Source organism: Carlito syrichta, unplaced genomic scaffold (assembly GCF_000164805.1).
Source record: "Carlito syrichta isolate Samal-C Ts95f unplaced genomic scaffold, Tarsius_syrichta-2.0.1 Scaffold288870, whole genome shotgun sequence".
NCBI lineage: Eukaryota > Metazoa > Chordata > Mammalia > Primates > Tarsiidae > Carlito > Carlito syrichta.
Window position 1 is genome coordinate 98,693 of NW_007232966.1, and position 18,204 is coordinate 116,896.

Below are 18,204 nucleotides of genomic sequence, written 5' to 3' on the forward strand. Positions count from 1 at the left end.
ATGCTATCCCAGAGTTGTGCAGTGAGATAGTCAACTAGGTACTGTGCTATCTTTCCTTCCACCCTCCTCCTTCCAATATAAATATGAAATTCATTTGTGATACTTTCCTTTAAAGGAAACGTATATAGAAAGCGCCATGATAGGCTGGGCTTGGTGGCTCACACCTATAATCCCAGCACTTTGGGAGGCCTAGGTGGTTCGAGACTAGTCTGGGCAACTTGGTGAGACCTCATCTCTACAATAAAAAAAATTTAGCCGGGCACAGTGGCATGTACCTGCAGTTTCAGCTACTTGGAAGGCTCAGGTGGAAGGATCAACTGAGCCCAGCAGGCGAGCGTGCCACTGCACTCCAACCTGGGCAACAGAGTGAGACTCCGACTCAAAAAAAACAGTGCCATGATAAAGTTATACACAGAGTGCTGAAGAATCACAGAATGGGATATGTAAAATGAGCAAGAACAATAGCCTTTACAAATAAACAGAGGCAAGAGATATAATTTTTACCTACAAGGAGCTACAAATACAGTCATGTACTACATAGCAATGTTTCGATTAGTGGTGGGCCACCTATACAAGGGTGGTCAGAACAATAGACTTAATCATATAGCCTAGTTGTGTAACAGGCTATACCATCTAGATGAATGTCAGTACACTATGATGTTCATGTAAGGATGAAGTCATCTAACAAAGCATTTCTCAAAATACATCTCTATTGTTAAGTGGCATATGTCTGTAGTTAATTGTACATTTTAGTGAAACACTAGACATACCCATTAAAATATAGAATTCCAATCATCTGGATTATTAATCTCTGGGAAATTTTGGCCAATATAATGTTGCATGAAACAATAAGGTCTTTTAAAATGAGATGGCCAAATTTTTATTTGCAGGTGGTAATTGTATGTTTAAAAATCCCAGGAAAAGAACTAATAAATGGAGGTACTTAACCTTTGCATATTTAATATTGCCACTGTTAACATTTTCTGAGAGTAATTGATAAATTGTTTCATAGTTAATATGAAAAAATAGGGGGAAATTGCTAAGAAATGTTTGAAAATGTAAAATAAAACTAGATTAACTAGTTTTAAAATATACTAAATCTAGATTCTAGATGCATAACTAGACAGAAAGAATGGAATGGACTCAGCCAGAAACAGACATTAGTACATGCACAGGAAGACTTAAAACATTATAAAGATGGCATCATAAGTCAGTGGGGAAAGGATTATCCAATGTAGAGCAGGCTTTTTTTTTTAGTCTACTAGTGTGAATTAAGTGTGAATTGTTATACCCTTTATATACAGCAGTTTGGCAACCTCAGCTTTCAAATGCACATAATCTTGGACCCTGCAATTTCACTTGTAGACATGTATTCTATCAATGCATGTAAACATGTAAAATTATATACTTATAAGTGTCTTCTTTGCAATGTTGGTAATACCAAAGGATTGGAAGCAACCTAAATATCCACAACAGGTAGGAGGACCATATGTTCTAGTTTTTTTTTAACAGTACCCGTTTATACCTACTGTTCCTGATACAATTATTAATAATGGTCCTTGCACAAATGTCCCACTTTAGATAGGGAATTACATGGTCACTTTTATCCTAGAGCATAGGTAAAATCAGTTACATTTGCCTGATGGAGTATCTAAAAATCCTAGGAAACGAAGCAGTAATAAATGGAGGTACTTAACTTTGTGTGTTGAATATTGCGACTGTGAAAATTTTCTGAGAATAATAGATAAGTTATTCCACATGAAGAAGCGCTTTAGATACTGAGATTAAGTGGTCTCCAAGGCACTGTTCATTAAAAAAAGTATGATATGAAACTGTGTGGCATGCTACAATTTATATAGAAGAAAAAATATATATGTATACATATTTGTATATAATAGAATATTTCTGAAGAGATACATGGAAAACCTTGATGACATTGGTAGCCTCCAAGGAGGTTCCTGGGGAATAAGGATCTGGGAGTGAGCTTTTCACTGTAAACTTTATTATATTTTTTGAATTTTTAACTGTTCAAAAATAATAGAATTAGAAATTAAATAAAATACTTCAATCAACAAAATTTAAAGTGGGGGGATATATGGGGAAGAAAGTTGTATCAAGGTTCTTCTAAGAAGCTGAACCTATTGCATATATATTTTAGGGAATTGGTTTATATGATTGTGGGGACTTACAAATCCAAAATCTGTGGGACAGGCCACAAGGCTCAAGAATCTCAGGTTGGAGATGAGACTGCAGCTTAGAGACAGAATTTCGACCTCCTAGAAGCCTTAGGTTTTTTTTGGTTTTTTGGGGGGGGGGTTGAGTTGGAGTCTCACTCTGTCACCCAGACTGTAGTGCAGTGGCTGCTCCCGGCCACCGCAGCCTCGACCTGCTGGGCTCCGGTGATCCTTCCGCCTCAGCCTTCCAAGTAGCCAGAATTACAGGCATGCGCTACCACATCCGGCTGATTTTTTTATTTATTGTGGAGATGAGGTCTTGCTGCCCAGGCAGGTCTCGAACCTGTGGGCTCAGGCAATCCACTCACCTCAGCCTCCCAAAGGCGTGGGATTACAGGCTGAGCCACTGAGCCCGGCTGAAGCCTTAGTTTTACTTGTAAGGCCTTTCAAATGTTTGGCTGTGTCTTACCCACATTATGGAGGATAATCTATTTTACTTATTTTCAAGGGATTATAACACATCTAAAAAAAAAATCTTCATAGCAACACCTAGATATATGTTTGATTGAGTAACTGTGTATTGTGTCCTAGCCAAATTGCCACCTAATACCACTAGTCTTCCACATTCCACCCTAGTCAGCTTGGACCTGTTTGCATCTCCCGATACCATAGTTTAATCTGGTTTATATGGTTAATAAACACAATAAATATATGATAAAGACTATAACCAAGTTGCGTTTCTAGCATGTTCAACCAAGAATATTCCCCAGAATTTTCCCCAGGAGGGAATTCAACCCATTCCCCAAAGGATGCGGAGTCCTTGGGTGATGTTCGCTTTTTTCCCTGCTGTCCTGTAACTTAGTACAATGATGTAAGGTTAATTATTAATACAACTTACATGAGGTAATAAGAGGATAAAGGAGGGAAGAAAAATATTTGGTTTATGTGTGTATCTAATAGTTGCATATTTGTATATGTAAGTACACAAACATTCATAACACATAATCATAGACTTTGTTTTACCAGCAGCCCGTGTGTTTGTAGGTCATATTTATTACTACCTTGATGTTATAAATACCAGGTCACAGGACTTGGTAGTACTGAGATTCCCTAATAGAGCTCCCATGTTCCAGGCAGATTCGTCCTTACTTTTGTTGGGCAGTAGAACCCCATTTCCCAGGTAATTGGGACCGGTCAGCCAGCAAGTACAGTAATTCTCGTTATTTGTTGATGGAAAAAGTGGCAGTGTGGCCATCTAATTTCCAGTTTAATACCATCATTATGTCTCCTGGTGAAGGCATTACTCTTTTTGGAGCAAAGACTTCTAGAGCTAAAAAGCATAAGAACATGGGGACAGCCGAGTGTGGTGACTCACGCCTGTAATCCCAGCACTTTGGGAGACTGAGGCAAGAGGATTGCTTGAGCTAGGGGTTCGAGACCAGCCTGGGCAATGTAGCAAGACCTCCCTACAATAAATTAAAAAATTAGCCAGGTATGGTAGTGCACACTCAGAGTCCCAGCTACTCTGAGGCAGGAGGATAATCTGAGCCCAGGAAGTCGAGGCTGCAGTGAGCTGTGATTGTGCAACTGTACTCCAACCTAAAAAGAGAACATGGGGACAGAAAACAAAAATTATCCTAGTGTGTCACAAGGGATAGTAGTGAATGGTACCACTCCCATTTCTATTCTTGTAATTCTTGGCTATGGAAGAAAGAGCAGCATATATTGCATGCTGATTAAGAGCATATGTAGCTTCCTGGAGAATATTGCCCCAGCCCTGCAAGGTATCACCACTTAGCTAGTGGTATACCTGAGTCTTCAAAAGGCCATTCTGCCATTCAGCCAAGCCAGCTGCTTCAGGATGATGAGGAACATGGTAAGACCAATGAACTCCAAGGGAAATAATGTTGCCTCCAAAATTCAAAGAGACTCACTAGGCATGTTGCCTCTTTTTTGGTTGTGGGAGGGCCAGGTGCAAGTTATCCTTTACCTTGAAAGTGGTATCTTGACACGCCCCACACCATTGGACCCCTGGTTATTTCAGTGAGTTGGAAGGCACTTGAATTTTTGTCACATTTATTTCCGACCCTCTGAGACACAAGTGTCTTACCAGTGGGTCTAGGGTAGTTGCTACTTTTTGCTCAGTAGGTTGAGTCAGGATGTTATCAACATAATGGACCAGTGTGATATCTTGCGGCAGGGAAATGCAATCAAGGTCCCTGTGGACTATCTGATGACATGGCTGGAAGGTTGCTATATGCTGAAGGTAGGACAGTGAAGGTGTGTTGACCTTGCAAGCTGAAAGCAGACTGCTTCTGGTGGTCTTTACTAACACGTATCAAGGAAAAACATTTGCTAGAGCAATAGCTGCATACCAGGTGCCAGGGGATGTGTTAATTTGCTTTTGCAAGGAGATTGCATGTGGAGCAGCAACTGCAATTGGAGTCATCATCTGGATACCCTTGGGATAATCCACTATCATTCTTCAAGATCCATCTGTTTTCTGTTTAGGTCAAATAGGAGAGTTGAATGAAGATGTGGTGGAATCATCACCTCTGTACCCATCAGGTCCCTGATGGTGGCATTGGTCTCTGAAATCCCTCCAGAAATGTAGAATTGCTGTTGGTTTTCTATCTTCCTAGGTAGAGGCAGTTTAGCAAACTTCCACTTGGCCTTTCCTATTGCAGTAGCCTTCACTACACAGGTCAGGGAACCAATATCAGTTGTGTTCCGTCAGTTGTGGAGTGCAGGCATACCTCATATATATTTCTTTTAATTTCTAGAATTTGCTTTAAAATGTTCCAGTCATAAAAACTATTTTTTTTAAGTACAGGAGAGATAACATGGCAAAATATTGATAATATTGAAATTGGGTACTTATAATTTGAAACATCTAGAAAAAAATTGTTAAAAGGTCATGAAACTGCTGCAGATGGTATCTTTGTGAAGGGAATTTTTTAAAATGTAAATTTGCTTTTGATTGTGCAATTTGCCCTTGTTGAGACTTGTCTTTTTGGATCATGGTGTGTCCTTAAATTTTTTTTTTTTTATTTAATTTAAACAATCAGGCTGGGCTTCTCAGCCACTCTAGTTTCACTGTACAAAAGACACTTTGAGTGAGATTGTGCTTAGCAATTAAAAAAAACTTTTGTTAAGAGTTTTGATGTTTTGACATAGTAACTTTATGTTGATTGAATCTGAAAATTAAAAATTGGGATTGCAGCATTTGAATTATTATAGTTTGTTTTTACTGAGTTTTACAAAATTCCAATCTGTGATAGATCATAAATGAAAAATGAAACAAAAAAGAAGATCTGGTCCTTCACAGATGGTTTAAGAAGCTCTGCCTGACATCATGTCCAGACAGCCTACATCCAGAATGAACAGAGCATAGGCTCAAGCCTGGACCCCTCCTATGTAGTGTTCTTGGCTAGGAAGAGTTTGGTAGAAACAGGATTTAGCTACAGTGGATCTAAGGTAGTAGAAAGGGAGGGATGTTCATCTTATAATAGTTATCCTACTATCTGCCTGAAACATGAGTACAGTGGAACTCTTGACCTGCATGTGTGGGAGGTGAAGAGAGGGGAGCCCACTCTCTTGCATACCACATGGATGGGAAGACAAAGATTGGTTCCACTGAATGTTCTGAGTCCAGTGGCTCTGGAGTAGGGGGCAGGTTTCCCCAGAAACAGTGCAGATGTTCCTTGACTTATGATGAAGTTCCATCCCAATCCACTGTCAGTTGAAAATATTATAAGTGGAAAATGCACTTAATACCCGATAAGCCCATTGTAAAATTTAAAAATCCTGAGTCAACCATCTTAAGTCTGGGACCATCAGTACTAGCCTTCCCTGCCCCTGCTCCAGAGGGGACTGTTCTGGTGGGCAAAGATTTTCCCAGAGGGAATTCTGAGAATAACTGCTAATACTCTGGCTGTGTCTTATGGGGTATTTCTTTCATACCTGTTAGCAGACAGGGCCTGACAGACACTCCACCCTCTTTCCTCCCATATTCCCTAACTCTGATCTGACATTGATATAAAACATCTTCCCCTTTTGGGGGGAAGCTTACAGAAATAACTAGGGGCCCCTCACCAATCTTTGCAGGACTACTGAAAACAGGTAAAGCATTTGGCTTGTTCCTAATGTCATAGTGGGTACATAGCTTGCCTTTTTTTTTAATGTCAGTACTCTGCAACAGGTGTTATTCTCTGCTGAAGCACACTCTCCACTTTCAGAAATTATTTATTTCTACAGCTTCCAGAAAGTATTTATTTCTACACGTTGTCATATGTGTTTGTTTTTTCTGTATTCAGCTAAGAACTCCTTGAAAACTGGGACTATTTCTTCAACTTCCAAACCTTTGTGGCTGATAGTTTTAACTGTACTTGATTCAACATTGCTGTTTATGATATTAATCAGTTGTATTTTTAAAATTTACAAATATTAAAAAATAGCACATGCATAGCAAAAGTATGCTCTTTTTAATAAACAGAACCAAAGAATATAAATAAACACAGTATGTTTTACAAAAGGTAAAAACAATACTCAGTGATTTATCATAGAAATAAAGATCTGAGTACCACCTGTACTCACTCATAAGTGGACCCTAAACATTTATCATAATTCTATATGAAAGGGATTGGTAGTAGTGGAACACTGCCAGGGAGAGGGGCACATAACATCAGTAAGGTTACCCACACTTTTACCTGTATGATGACCATGTATGTACCTAACCCTGATTGTACTCCACATTTAAAAAATAAAAATAAAAAGGTAAAAACAATATTACTTACAAAAAGTAACACCCTTGTTTCTAAGAAAACAAGACATAAAACTATACCTCTTAGTTAGGATTCATTTGCAACTTCTTACTTTGCAAACTTGACATAATACATTTTACCTTGATCTCATATAATACAAACATAACAAAATACATTAAAAATCCTGCTGTAATATACAATGTAATTTCTGAGTCTTAAATGTTTAAATAACAGAAACTTACTTAACAGGGTATCCCTTTGAATGGCAAGAGCCGTTTATATCATAGCTTTGCACCATAATTGTTTTATTCTCAGGCTCTTCATGCATTTTTTGTCTCCCTTCAAACTTCTATCTTAAAAAAAAGTTATTTTTAAAAAGATCATAAAAGAGGTTACAATCTATTTAAGAACCCTGGATACCGGTATCTCACTCTCCTGTTTCAGTCACCTTATTCTAGTTGGAAGAAGCTGTGTAACACCTTATTTTGTCTTTCATGTAGATTTAGTGTTACTCCCCCAACTAGCAATGAAAGTTGCTCTGAAGAAGGTGCAGGGTGCTTGGGAAGCAGAGCAAGGTGACTGTTGCCCAGGCTGGAGTGCAGTGGCAGGATCACAGCTCACTGCAGCCTCAACCTTGTGGGCTCAGGCGATCCTTCTGCCTCAGCCTCTCGAATAGCTGGGATCACAGGCATGCACCACTACACCTGGCTAATTTTTTTTACTTTTTTTGTAGAGACAAGGTCTCACTATGTTGTCTAGGCTGCTCTTGAACTCTTGAGTTCAAGCAATCCTCCAAAGTGCTGGCATGAGCCACCGCGCCCAGATACAAGGTGATTCTTACATCTTTGGGCCAACCCTATACAGCTAATTCTGAAAGAGATAACTATAACACACTCTCCTTGAAAAGTCTCTTTCAGTCTGGAGAAATGTTGGATAAAGATAACTTAGTGCTTACAAGTGCTCTATTATTATTACTATAATAACTAATAATACTATTAAACTACAAGTTATCTACTACTGTATTACCTTTCCTCGGTTTGTTTTTTCTCATTCTTAAAACATTTCTCCCTAGAAGGTTAAAAGAGATTTTTAAAAATATTACCTTCACTTGTTTTTACTGTTACTTAATTACCCATAGGATATTTAGCTCTCACAATTTTATTATTAGAAATGAAGGATCCACTAAATTTGTGAGACTTTTAAAAAGAGAAAATAAATACTAAAATAAATAAATCCATTTTAGTTTGGGACTATTTTTGGTTTTTGTGTAAAGGAGAGGAAAAAAGTAAAAAATGATCTCTCCCCTGAAAATATTTGATGTCTGTTCTCTCCATATAATTTCTGAAGATGTGGTGGTCTAAGCCTCCAGGTACATGACTGTTTCCTGCCTGGTTAATAGCTCAACCTGAATGTCAGATGGACTGACCATGACTCAGAGTGGGGACTCCTGGCAACTAATGTCAACAAGCTTGGGTACCACAAAGAGTGAAAACAAAAACATTATCTTTCGTTGTGTGTTCTAAGAGTGAGCAGGCCTGGGAGTGGTGGTTTAATCAGATTCTGTTGGAAAGATTGTTTCAGTATCCTCAAGGAGATGAGAGTAGCAAGTGTTCTCAACATCTTGGAAGAGAAGTCTGTGAGTCAGTAAACGTGGTATATTAGTCCCAATCGGAGTCTGCTCCTGGTTTGTTTTTAGAAAAAAGTCCTTAGTCAGTTTTCACCTAAAGCCTGTTGTGGATCACAGCATCGGGGAGCACTCCACCTTGCTCTGGGACCAGAACATTCCTTGGCAAGAAAAATCTATTTAAAGATGAACGACCGAGATCGGACTGTGCCTTCCCCTTTGTCGAGATGTTTTCTTATTTGTGACTGTAATAAAACATATATACATGCTCCTATTATTGAGTGATTTTTAAATAATGAACTTGAACTTTTGACAAATATTAAGTAGATTTACTGATTAGTAAAGAAGCCTGAAATTGTAAATGAATTATCATGTGCCCAACCCTCAAGTTTGTTTGTTTGCTTTTTAATAATTTTTTTCTTCTTTTAGAGATGTGGGTCTCACTGTGTTGCCCAGGCTGGTCTTGAATTTCTGGTCTTAAGTGACTCTCCTGCCTCAGCTTCCCAAAGTGTTGGCATGAGCCACTGCATGCAGCCCCACCTCCAAGTTTTCTTCTGGTTTTCTGTATTTTTCTCAAAACACATATTGCAATGTACAAATTTGGAGTTGGTCTAACACTTACAGTGATTTAGAAAATACAATACTGTTCAATGAATCAAAAAAATATACAGCTTTAAATCTAAAATTAATGATATGCTAAGATGTTTATACTATATTGTTAAGTGGAGTAACCAGGTACAGAACATTAGCAAAGTGTGTATATTTGATATGTTTTCTATAATAACTGTGCTACTTACAAAATAGGAAAACTTAGAAATAAATTCATATCTGAGCAAAAGTTCACATAGCAAAATATTTCCTCACTGAATATCAAATACACTGAAACAATTTCAAAATGAGTAGTGTATATATTTGGATTTTAAACTGAAAAGATAACCAAAAGCAAAAGTCTCAGTACCTAGAAAGGAATTTTCAATAAGAGTCTCAGTTTTGAAGAAGCACCTTTATATCAGATAATTTCACAAAAAAATAATTAGAAAAAAATGTTTTGTGATTGAAAGCATTAACAGTTTCAAGATAGTATTTATAGGAAATGTAAGTGAGCTTTTAAAGACAAGTTCTCTGCTAACAACTTACTAACTTGCAAACAAACACATGCAAAAAATACATTAGACTGGTACATTTTCATAAGCAGTTCCTCTTTCCCTTAGGAGGTATATAGATCGTAGATAAAATAAAACACCTTTTATCCTTGACTTGCACAAAGTGATGCTTACACTAGAAACTCCCCTGGCAAGCTTTCTTTCCTGACAATTTAAAAGGCTCTTCATCTAGAGAAATATGCCAACTTTCCTGTCAGACTTTCTGGTCCCAAATGTCCTCCTCCAGACAAAACTAGGCTAAGCTGCACACCTTAAAGGAAGACGGAAGTTGTTGGGGCCCTAGGCTATGGCTCTAGGGCTGAAACTCACATACAGGTCAGTCCTTTCTTTTATACAACTCTGTCTCCATCTGTTCTCATATTCCAGAAGAATGAACAGTCTATTCCACAAGCCTGCAAGGAGATGTCCCTTTGATTCTTGGAGAAAGTCCGAATTTCAACAGTAATACGTTTGGGCTGGGTGCGGTGGTTAATGCTTGTAATCCCAGCACTTGGAGAGGCCAAGGTGGGAGGATTGCTTGAGCCCAGGAGTTCAAGGCCAACCCGGGTGATGTAAAAATAAAAAAAAATTAGCCAGGCATGGTGACATGAGCCTGCTAGTCCCAGCTACTTGGGAAGCTAAGACAGAAAGATTGCCTGAGGCCAGGAGGTCAAGGCTGCAGTGTGCCATGATGACCCCACTGTACTCCAGCCTGGGCAACAGAGTGAGATGCCAACAAAAATTAAGGGAAGAAAGGCGAGAAAGAGAAGAAAAATACATTCAAAATCATTGACATATTATTTCTCATAACCAGACATCTGAAGACTTTAAAAACTCACCAATTTCCAGCGTAATATCTTGATCCACTCATCAGCTTCTACTCCTGTCTTTGCACAGAGATAAAATGTCCTGAATGGAAATACTAAGCTAAAAGAAAAAAAAAAAAAAAGAAAGAACATACGCTACTTCAGATGGCTGGTTGTATGTACATTCGTTGAATACTAGTTAGAATATGCCAAGGGAAAAAGGAGTTGGTAAAGGAGAAGGGTAAGTAACTTGCAGTTGGTATATGTGGAAGTATTCCTGCCAGCAAACTTCAGAAACGATGTGAAGCCATAGATTCATGTTATTATTACAGGTCAGATTTATATACTCTAATGAGACCTCAAAGAATAGTGAAACATGCCCAGGATACCCCCAGGTTTTTTTTTGTTATTCATGTCTTGGGTTGAATACAACAGTTATGTGTTTGATTAAATGATTCAGAACTTATGCTATGATTCAAAGAATAAACAAAACAGATGAGTGAGAGTTCTAAGAAACTCTTGTGTCAATGAGTCTAACTCTGCCTTCTGGGGTTGTAGGCTGTTTAAACTACTTAGAACAGTAAGAAAGACAATACAACTCAGTTATTTTTTTCCATCTCTAGCCAACTGTCAGTCTCTGTTGGAGGGAAGATGAACTTTCCTGCTGGCAAGGAAGACTTTTCCTAGGTTTATAGTAATTCTTCATTTGACCAACTCTGGCCACATAGTCAAAATTATTTGAGCAATTAAGTCAGCCCTAACTTATATCTTGCCTATACTTCCTGTACTTAACAGGTGAGATGCAAAACACAAAAAGTCTTCTTTTTTTTCTTTCTTTCATTAAAAAAGAACGCTTCAGAAGGATTTCTGTACCCTAAAGACTAAGCAGCATATTTGGTTATTCCAACAGTTCATGGTGGATAGGTAAGTCCCTGTGTGTAGAAGGTAAAGCCTTTCTGTGAGGTTCAGTGGGCAATGGTGGGAGTAATATAATGCACACACTATAAAACTCGTTCCTAATATTGCTGTTCTCAGGATTTGCTACTCCCTGTGGGAGACATTATTAATTACCTATTTCCTTCCTTCCTTCCTTCCTTCCTTCCTTCCTTCCTTCCTTCCTTCCTTCCTTCCTTCCTTCCCTCCCTCCCTCCTTCCCTCCCTCCCTCCCTCCTTCCTTCCTTCCTTCCTTTGATATGAGGTCTCATTTTGTCACCCAGATTGGAGTGCAGTGGCACATCATAGTTCACTGCAGCCTTGAACTTCTTGGCTCAAGTGATCCTCCTACTTTGCTTGCTGAGTACCGTGACTATGGTCACATGTCACCACACCCCACTAATTTATTTTTTATTTTGTAAAGACAGCCATGTTGTCCAGGCTGGTTTTAAACTCCTGGCCTCAAGTAATCCTCCTGCCTTGGCCTCCCAAAATGCCATTACTACAGGCATAAGCCACGGTGCCAGACTTATTAATTGCCTATTAATACAGCTAACATTCCCTTCTTGCTAACAGAACTTCAGGCAATAAATCCTAATTAGTTGAAGCCAATTATGATCATCCTATCACTCTTTTCTAGCTTCCCTTGCTGATAGGGATGGCCATGGCACTGACTCTTGGCCAATAAAATATAAAGGAAAATCTGATAGGGGGATTTCCAGGAATCCATTGGCTTTCCTGATATAAAGAGACAGATGTGGCTGGTAATATCTCTACATGTTTCTTTGTATACCATTGAAAATGAGACCTAAAGTTGTACTGTAGTATCTACTTAACTCCTGAAGTCGTCAGCATGAGAAAAAAAGCCAAGAGAATTTCAGAGACAGTGGACCTGACCTTGTCGCAGTAGGTTCCTGGCTCCTAATTTTTTTTGTTATATGGAAGAAAAAAAAAAACACACCTCTGCTAGCACATAGAGTATGAAAATTTTTTAAAGTATTCATTGTTGGCTGGGTGCAGTGGCTCAAGCCTATAATCGCAGCACTTTGGGAGGCTGAGGCAGGAGGATTGCCTGAGCCCAGGGGTTCGAGACCAGCCTGGGCAACTTGGCGGGACATCATCTCTACAATATTCAAAATATAACCAGATGGGCTCAGTGGCTCAGCCTGTAATCCTGCGCCTTTGGGAGGCTGAGGTGAGTGGATTGCCTGAGCCCATGGGTTCGAGACCTGCCTGGGCAGCTTGGTGAGACCTCATCTCTACAATAAATCAAAAATTAGCCGGGCATGGTAGTGCGCGCCTGTAGTTCCAGCTACTTGGAAAGCTGAGGTGGAAGGATCGCCAGAGCCCAGCAGGCAAGGCTGTGGTGGGCGGGAGCGGCCACTGCACTCCAGTCTGGGTGACAGAGTGAGACTCCAACTCAAAAAAAATAAACAAAAAAAACTCAAAAAAACCCCAAAATATAAGCCGGGCGTGGTAGCACGCACCTGTAGTTCCAACTACTTGGAACGCTGAGGCAGAAGGATCACCTGAGCCCAGCAGGTCGAGGCTGCGGTGGCCATGAGTGTTGCCACAGCAATCCAGCCTGGGTGACAGAATGAGACTCCAAGTCAAAAAAAAAAGTATTCATTGTTGTTTGATATTATAGAACTAATGTTAATTTTCCCAAGTATAATGATATTGTCATTCCGTAGGTGATATTTTATTCTTAGGAGATACATATTCAAGTATTTAGGGGTAAAGTGCTATGATGTCTGTGACTTATTTTTGATCATTTCATGCCTATAATCCCAACACTTTGCTTAAGCAAAGACAGAGGGTTGTTTAAGCCCAGGGGTTTGAGGCCAGCCTGGTCAACAAAGCGAGACTTCATCTCTATTAAAAAAAGAAAGAAAGAAAAAAAAAAGGATAAATATGTATAAAGCAAATATGGTGAAATATTAATAACAATGCATCTAGGTAAAGGTTATAGAGATATATATAAATCCTTCAACTTGTGTATGCTTGAAAAACTTTAAAATAAAAATAAAATGAGGCAAGAAATAAGACACTGATTTTTCAAGACAATTTTCCTAGGTAGAAAATTTTCTAATTATGATTATGTTAGAATAAAATACTGTGTCATCTGCTAGAAATTGTCATAATAATACAAGCCGCCTATCATTAGAGTCAACAGTCATAATTAAAATTGGAAAAAACTCAAAGATATAAAGCTATCTAAGCTATCTAAGATGGCATCCTTTCATTAGTGTCATACTTGTGCAGTGCACAACCTAAACTCAGCTGACCTGCGTATTTATTTAGGCCATGTTAAAGGAGGTATTATGTCACATTCAGTAGAAAACACTCTTGATATGTATGCATGTCCCTCACATCGGAACATCTGTAGACATCAAGGCGTGTAGGTTTGTATTCCTTAGTTAAAATAAGTGTCTGGGAAGAAGACTTAAAAACACTTCCTATATAAAACAACTTACCAAAAACAGTTTACCCTTTCCTGTGAATAATCAAATTGTACAGCTGAACATTCTGTTAGGTCTAGGATCCGAATCGGTTCTGGTGACTAAAAAATAAAAATAAAAAGCAACCTATGTCATTACGAAAAAAAAGACACATCTGTCCATCACTTATTCCCCAATAAGTTTTCTATGTGTAATTGTCAATTTTTCCTTTTGCTGAGAAAACTGATACTAGAAAAGCCTTACTAGAAAAGCCTTTCTAAGAGAAATCACACACCCCCCGGTTTTGAGATTAGCTTTCAATGAATGGGCATTAAGAGATTGCCATTATCAACTTATATTTGATGAAGATGGATTTTAACTCATAGAAGGGTATTATATTATTCTCGCCTCTTTAAAATTCTTTTACTCTCTCAGAAATATATAAGGAAAGTGGAAAGTGAAAAAAAATTTAAATTGACTTAATGAGATGACCATGGAAAATGGACACAGTATTTTTAGTAAAGGGGGAAACTGCTGCAGAGAGACAGTTAATGACTTGTGGCAAGAGAACAATTACATGCCCTAAACAGAGGGAATGATGTGCCCTGGAGAACTCTAGGTTACCCAGTCCAAGAGCAATTTCTGGGATATACAACTCATCTTTGCAAAACAAAAAACAAACAAAAAAATAACACTGCTCATATCAGGAATCAAGTACTCACATCTACATTCATTTATGGGGTGTTTCAGGTGGACATAAGGAGAATTGCAGAGATTTTAAAGGCAGGTGTTCCTTTCATCTAGAGAGTTTATTTTTAAAGGGAAAATGTATTATCATGTTTCTCACCATCTGGTCTTTGAAGTATTTCAGTTCATTCCTGTGCAAAGTGAACCATCTTGTTTTCCAGGTCTGAAGATAATAAAAAACACACAGATTTTGAATACAGAAATGAAATATTTGAACTAGATGAGTTACTTTCACTTTAAAAATATCTAAAAGATTAGCTACAATAACCCTGAAAAAATTATTGTGTGTCATTTCTGAGAAAAAAGTTTCAAAATATCTGCAAAATTAAAGTAAATTCATACCTTAAATTTATAATGAAGGCAGATATATAATTAGCATATTTAAAAAAAGAAACAGTTTATCATAAATATTCAAGGTGATTTATAACAGATCCCTAAAATTTTCATTTTATTAACTCTATAATAAAATAAATATTGTTTTTTGAGCACCTAAAATGGACTACATACTATTCTTGAACGCTTGTATGTATTGTAGCCAGTCCTCATACGACAACACCAAATATTATTCTTATCTTACAAATAAGCAAATTGAGGTTTAGGAACCTTGGACCACATGATATTTTAAACCTTGCCTGGAAACTCTATGGCATCAATGGTAAAATTGCCTGCTGTCATCTTCTTATACAAGGAGGAACCCAAAAAACCCCAGGACTTACTTATAAAAAATTGTGTATTTATTCTCACATGTTTAAACGTCAGTCACTGTCAAAGTAATCTCTGTTTGATGCAATACACCTATCAAGATGCTTTTTCCACTGCTCAAAACAGTTTTTGAACTCATCAGTTTGGATGCCTTTTAGTGCTTCTGCCATTTTCTGTTTCACCTCTTTCACACTGGCAAAAAGTTTACCTTTGAGAACTGTTTTTCATATAGAAAAAAAAAAAGTGGCTTAGGATGAGATTGAGAGAATAGGGAGGGTGGGGGCAGGAGCCATGCCATTTTGGTCAAAAACTACTAAACACTCCGCGTGGTGTGGGCAGATGCACTTGTAAATCACCCATCAGGAATTGGGCAAATGAAAGAATTAAAAAAAAAAAAAAATTCACTGAAGCCAAATGCAGACTCTCACAACAACACTAGCTAGTACACTGATGCCAATGTGTTCCTAGAACACTTACCTGGTGGGAAGCCTGTACTATAGGGGACCCGCCTTCCAAAAAATAAGTCTGGGCTTTTTTGGGGTACCCCCTCATATAGTAACAGAACCCTAACCTATCCGAGGTGGCAATGTGCCTAGTTAAGAGATGTAACAGAGGATTTAAAAATAAACATGTTGGCTGAACTCAGTGGCTCAGCCTGTAATCCCAGCACTTTGGGAGACTGAGGCAAGTGAATCACCTGAGCCTGAGGATTTAAGACCAGCTGGGGCAACTTGGCGAGACCTCATCTCTGCAACAAATCAAAAATCAACTGGGCACAGTAGTGCATGCCTGTAGTTCTGGCTACTTGGACGGCTGAGGCAGAAGGATCCTGGAGCCCAGGAGATCAACGCTGGGGCGGCCATGAGCATGCCACTGCACTGCAGCCTGGGTGACTCTGACTCAGAAAATAAAAAAAATAAAAATAAATAAGTTATAATTATTAATACTCTCTCCTTAGGAAGCAATTTAATAGGGACACAAATAACTAAATGTTTAGGTTGATTCCAAGAGAGCTGTTACCTGTGAGAGAAGTTAAATACCTTGACTTTTAAAATAGGAGGGACCAGACATATTCCATGAAGGTCTTCTTGGGACAGTGAAATGAAATAGCAGAATCACATAAATGGGAATAGTTGGATACCATGAACTTGCAAAGTCCTAAGTTGGATTTTCTTCAGATTCTATAACATAGTTTCATTAGCACTAGTGATGTTTTTGACCTACTTTTAGGTAACATTTTATATAATTTTAACTTCTTTTTTAAAAAAAATTTGAAAGAAAGCTTCTAGAGTTAACTTGCTACCTTCATCCTCAATCATTCCATTGAAATGATTGTATGAATATTCACTTTGCCAAAGGGTAATCAACTTGTTTTCCAGAATTTTGACTAACAAGCCTTAAAGTGAACTTTTGAAACAGGTACTACAAGTGGGTCAAAATGAGCAGGTAATTGTGCTTCAGAGAAAAACTGTTAAGATGAGAATTGAGCCTACAAGACATGTCCTCTTTTTTTGGTAGCTGACGTGAGCAAAACCACACTTCCTTACCTTGACCAGGCCTCCTTGCTTGGTGAGGTAACCTTCCTTGGTGCCCAGCTGAAAAAGAAAAGTACCAAGTGAAGCCCAGAACTGACACAACAAAATGTTTGTCTTTCTATTTCTGTACTATTTGAACAAGAAAAACCAGTTTGCCTCAGAGTTTAAAGGACCATCTTTCATTTTTCACCAGCCACTTGAGGAGCTTCCATGTGCTAGGAGAGACTGTTTTCAGATCAGACCTCCGGACATAGTTCTGTAGCAATAGGCAACAACTGAAAGGCCCTCTGTTAACTTCAGTTAACAGTTTGCAAATGATAAGTCGCATCATTTCACTTGCAAAAGTCTGTGTTTGTCAAAGTGTGTCACGTGAAACCCAGCTGTTCGACTGTTTGCAGAGGTACTAGCACACATCATTTTCACACACACCCCTATATAGGTCAGTACAACATAATTCTCCTCCCCCAACTGCATTTCCACCCCCCCCGCCTTTTTTTTTTTTTTTTACACAGACCCTCCCTTGAGACCCATATTCTATTAAACAGACTTTCAGGAGTACAGATTTATATATACCTGATTTAACCAAAAGAGATTTGAAATGAGAATGAGACTTTTTAAAAAACTCACGTATCATTAACTGAAAGATAATACAATATTACACATCTATGAAACAAAAAATAATGGGAAATTCTGTGAATAGCAATTTGCATAAGACAATTACCCTAACATCAAAAAACTTACAATTTCATAGATTTCTGAATAAAACTGAATACCTGATAAGATATTTTGTTGTGATATATTATATGTCTTAGTAAGAAAAAATTAATAAAAACTGGGAAATGATTTGGTTGACGTCAGGTTCTTTTATGGGAGTTTCCAGAGTGTTTTTTCCTGAGGCAAATTCTTTCCACCAAATAAAAAGAGGAACCCCCACTACCACCAGCAGCAGCAGCACTGTAAAAAGAGTTAAAGCAAGAAATAATATACAACAATGTCTTTCAAAATCCTTATGGTGTAAAAGTAAAGATAAATATGTTAAAAGTAAAGATAAATCATGTTAAACAATATTGGTGAATTTAATATCGCATAGCAGTTTGATTTATTTGGATGTTAAAGAAATTGAGCTGACTGAATTGAGTTAAGGTATTACATTATGGAATGCCAAAAATTAATATTTTGGCTGTTACAGGTTAGTGCCCGCAAAGGAAAAATAATTAAGAGCAAATTGTTATATAAAAGGCCCCGATAGAATTCTTCAGTAAAACAAAACTTGAGAATCAATGCTACTCACTCCATCTTACCTTCATCCAAGCCATGTACTATAAGTCTGGTATTTT

The 18,204-nt window shown here is 38.1% G+C and overlaps 1 protein-coding gene across 3 annotated transcripts in view; it reads right to left on the reverse strand.

Annotated features, from left to right (window-relative positions):
- Positions 1 to 18,204, reverse strand: part of DAPP1 (dual adaptor of phosphotyrosine and 3-phosphoinositides 1) — a 90,218-nt gene that overhangs the window by 22,187 nt on the left and 49,827 nt on the right. Inside the window, exons 5-9 of one of the 3 annotated variants that reach the window (XM_008053922.2) lie at positions 16,880 to 16,927; positions 14,731 to 14,793; positions 13,920 to 14,005; positions 10,543 to 10,630; positions 8,198 to 8,806 (exon numbers count right to left, since the gene is read on the reverse strand). In XM_008053922.2, the coding sequence (XP_008052113.1) occupies positions 8,738 to 8,806; positions 10,543 to 10,630; positions 13,920 to 14,005; positions 14,731 to 14,793; positions 16,880 to 16,927 (354 nt within the window). In that variant the 3' untranslated portion in view covers positions 8,198 to 8,737. Of the gene's footprint in view, positions 1 to 8,197; positions 8,807 to 10,542; positions 10,631 to 13,898; positions 14,006 to 14,730; positions 14,794 to 16,879; positions 16,928 to 18,204 lie in introns of those variants that run through there. The other 2 variants (XM_021710401.1, XM_021710402.1) reach the window with 2 other exon arrangements.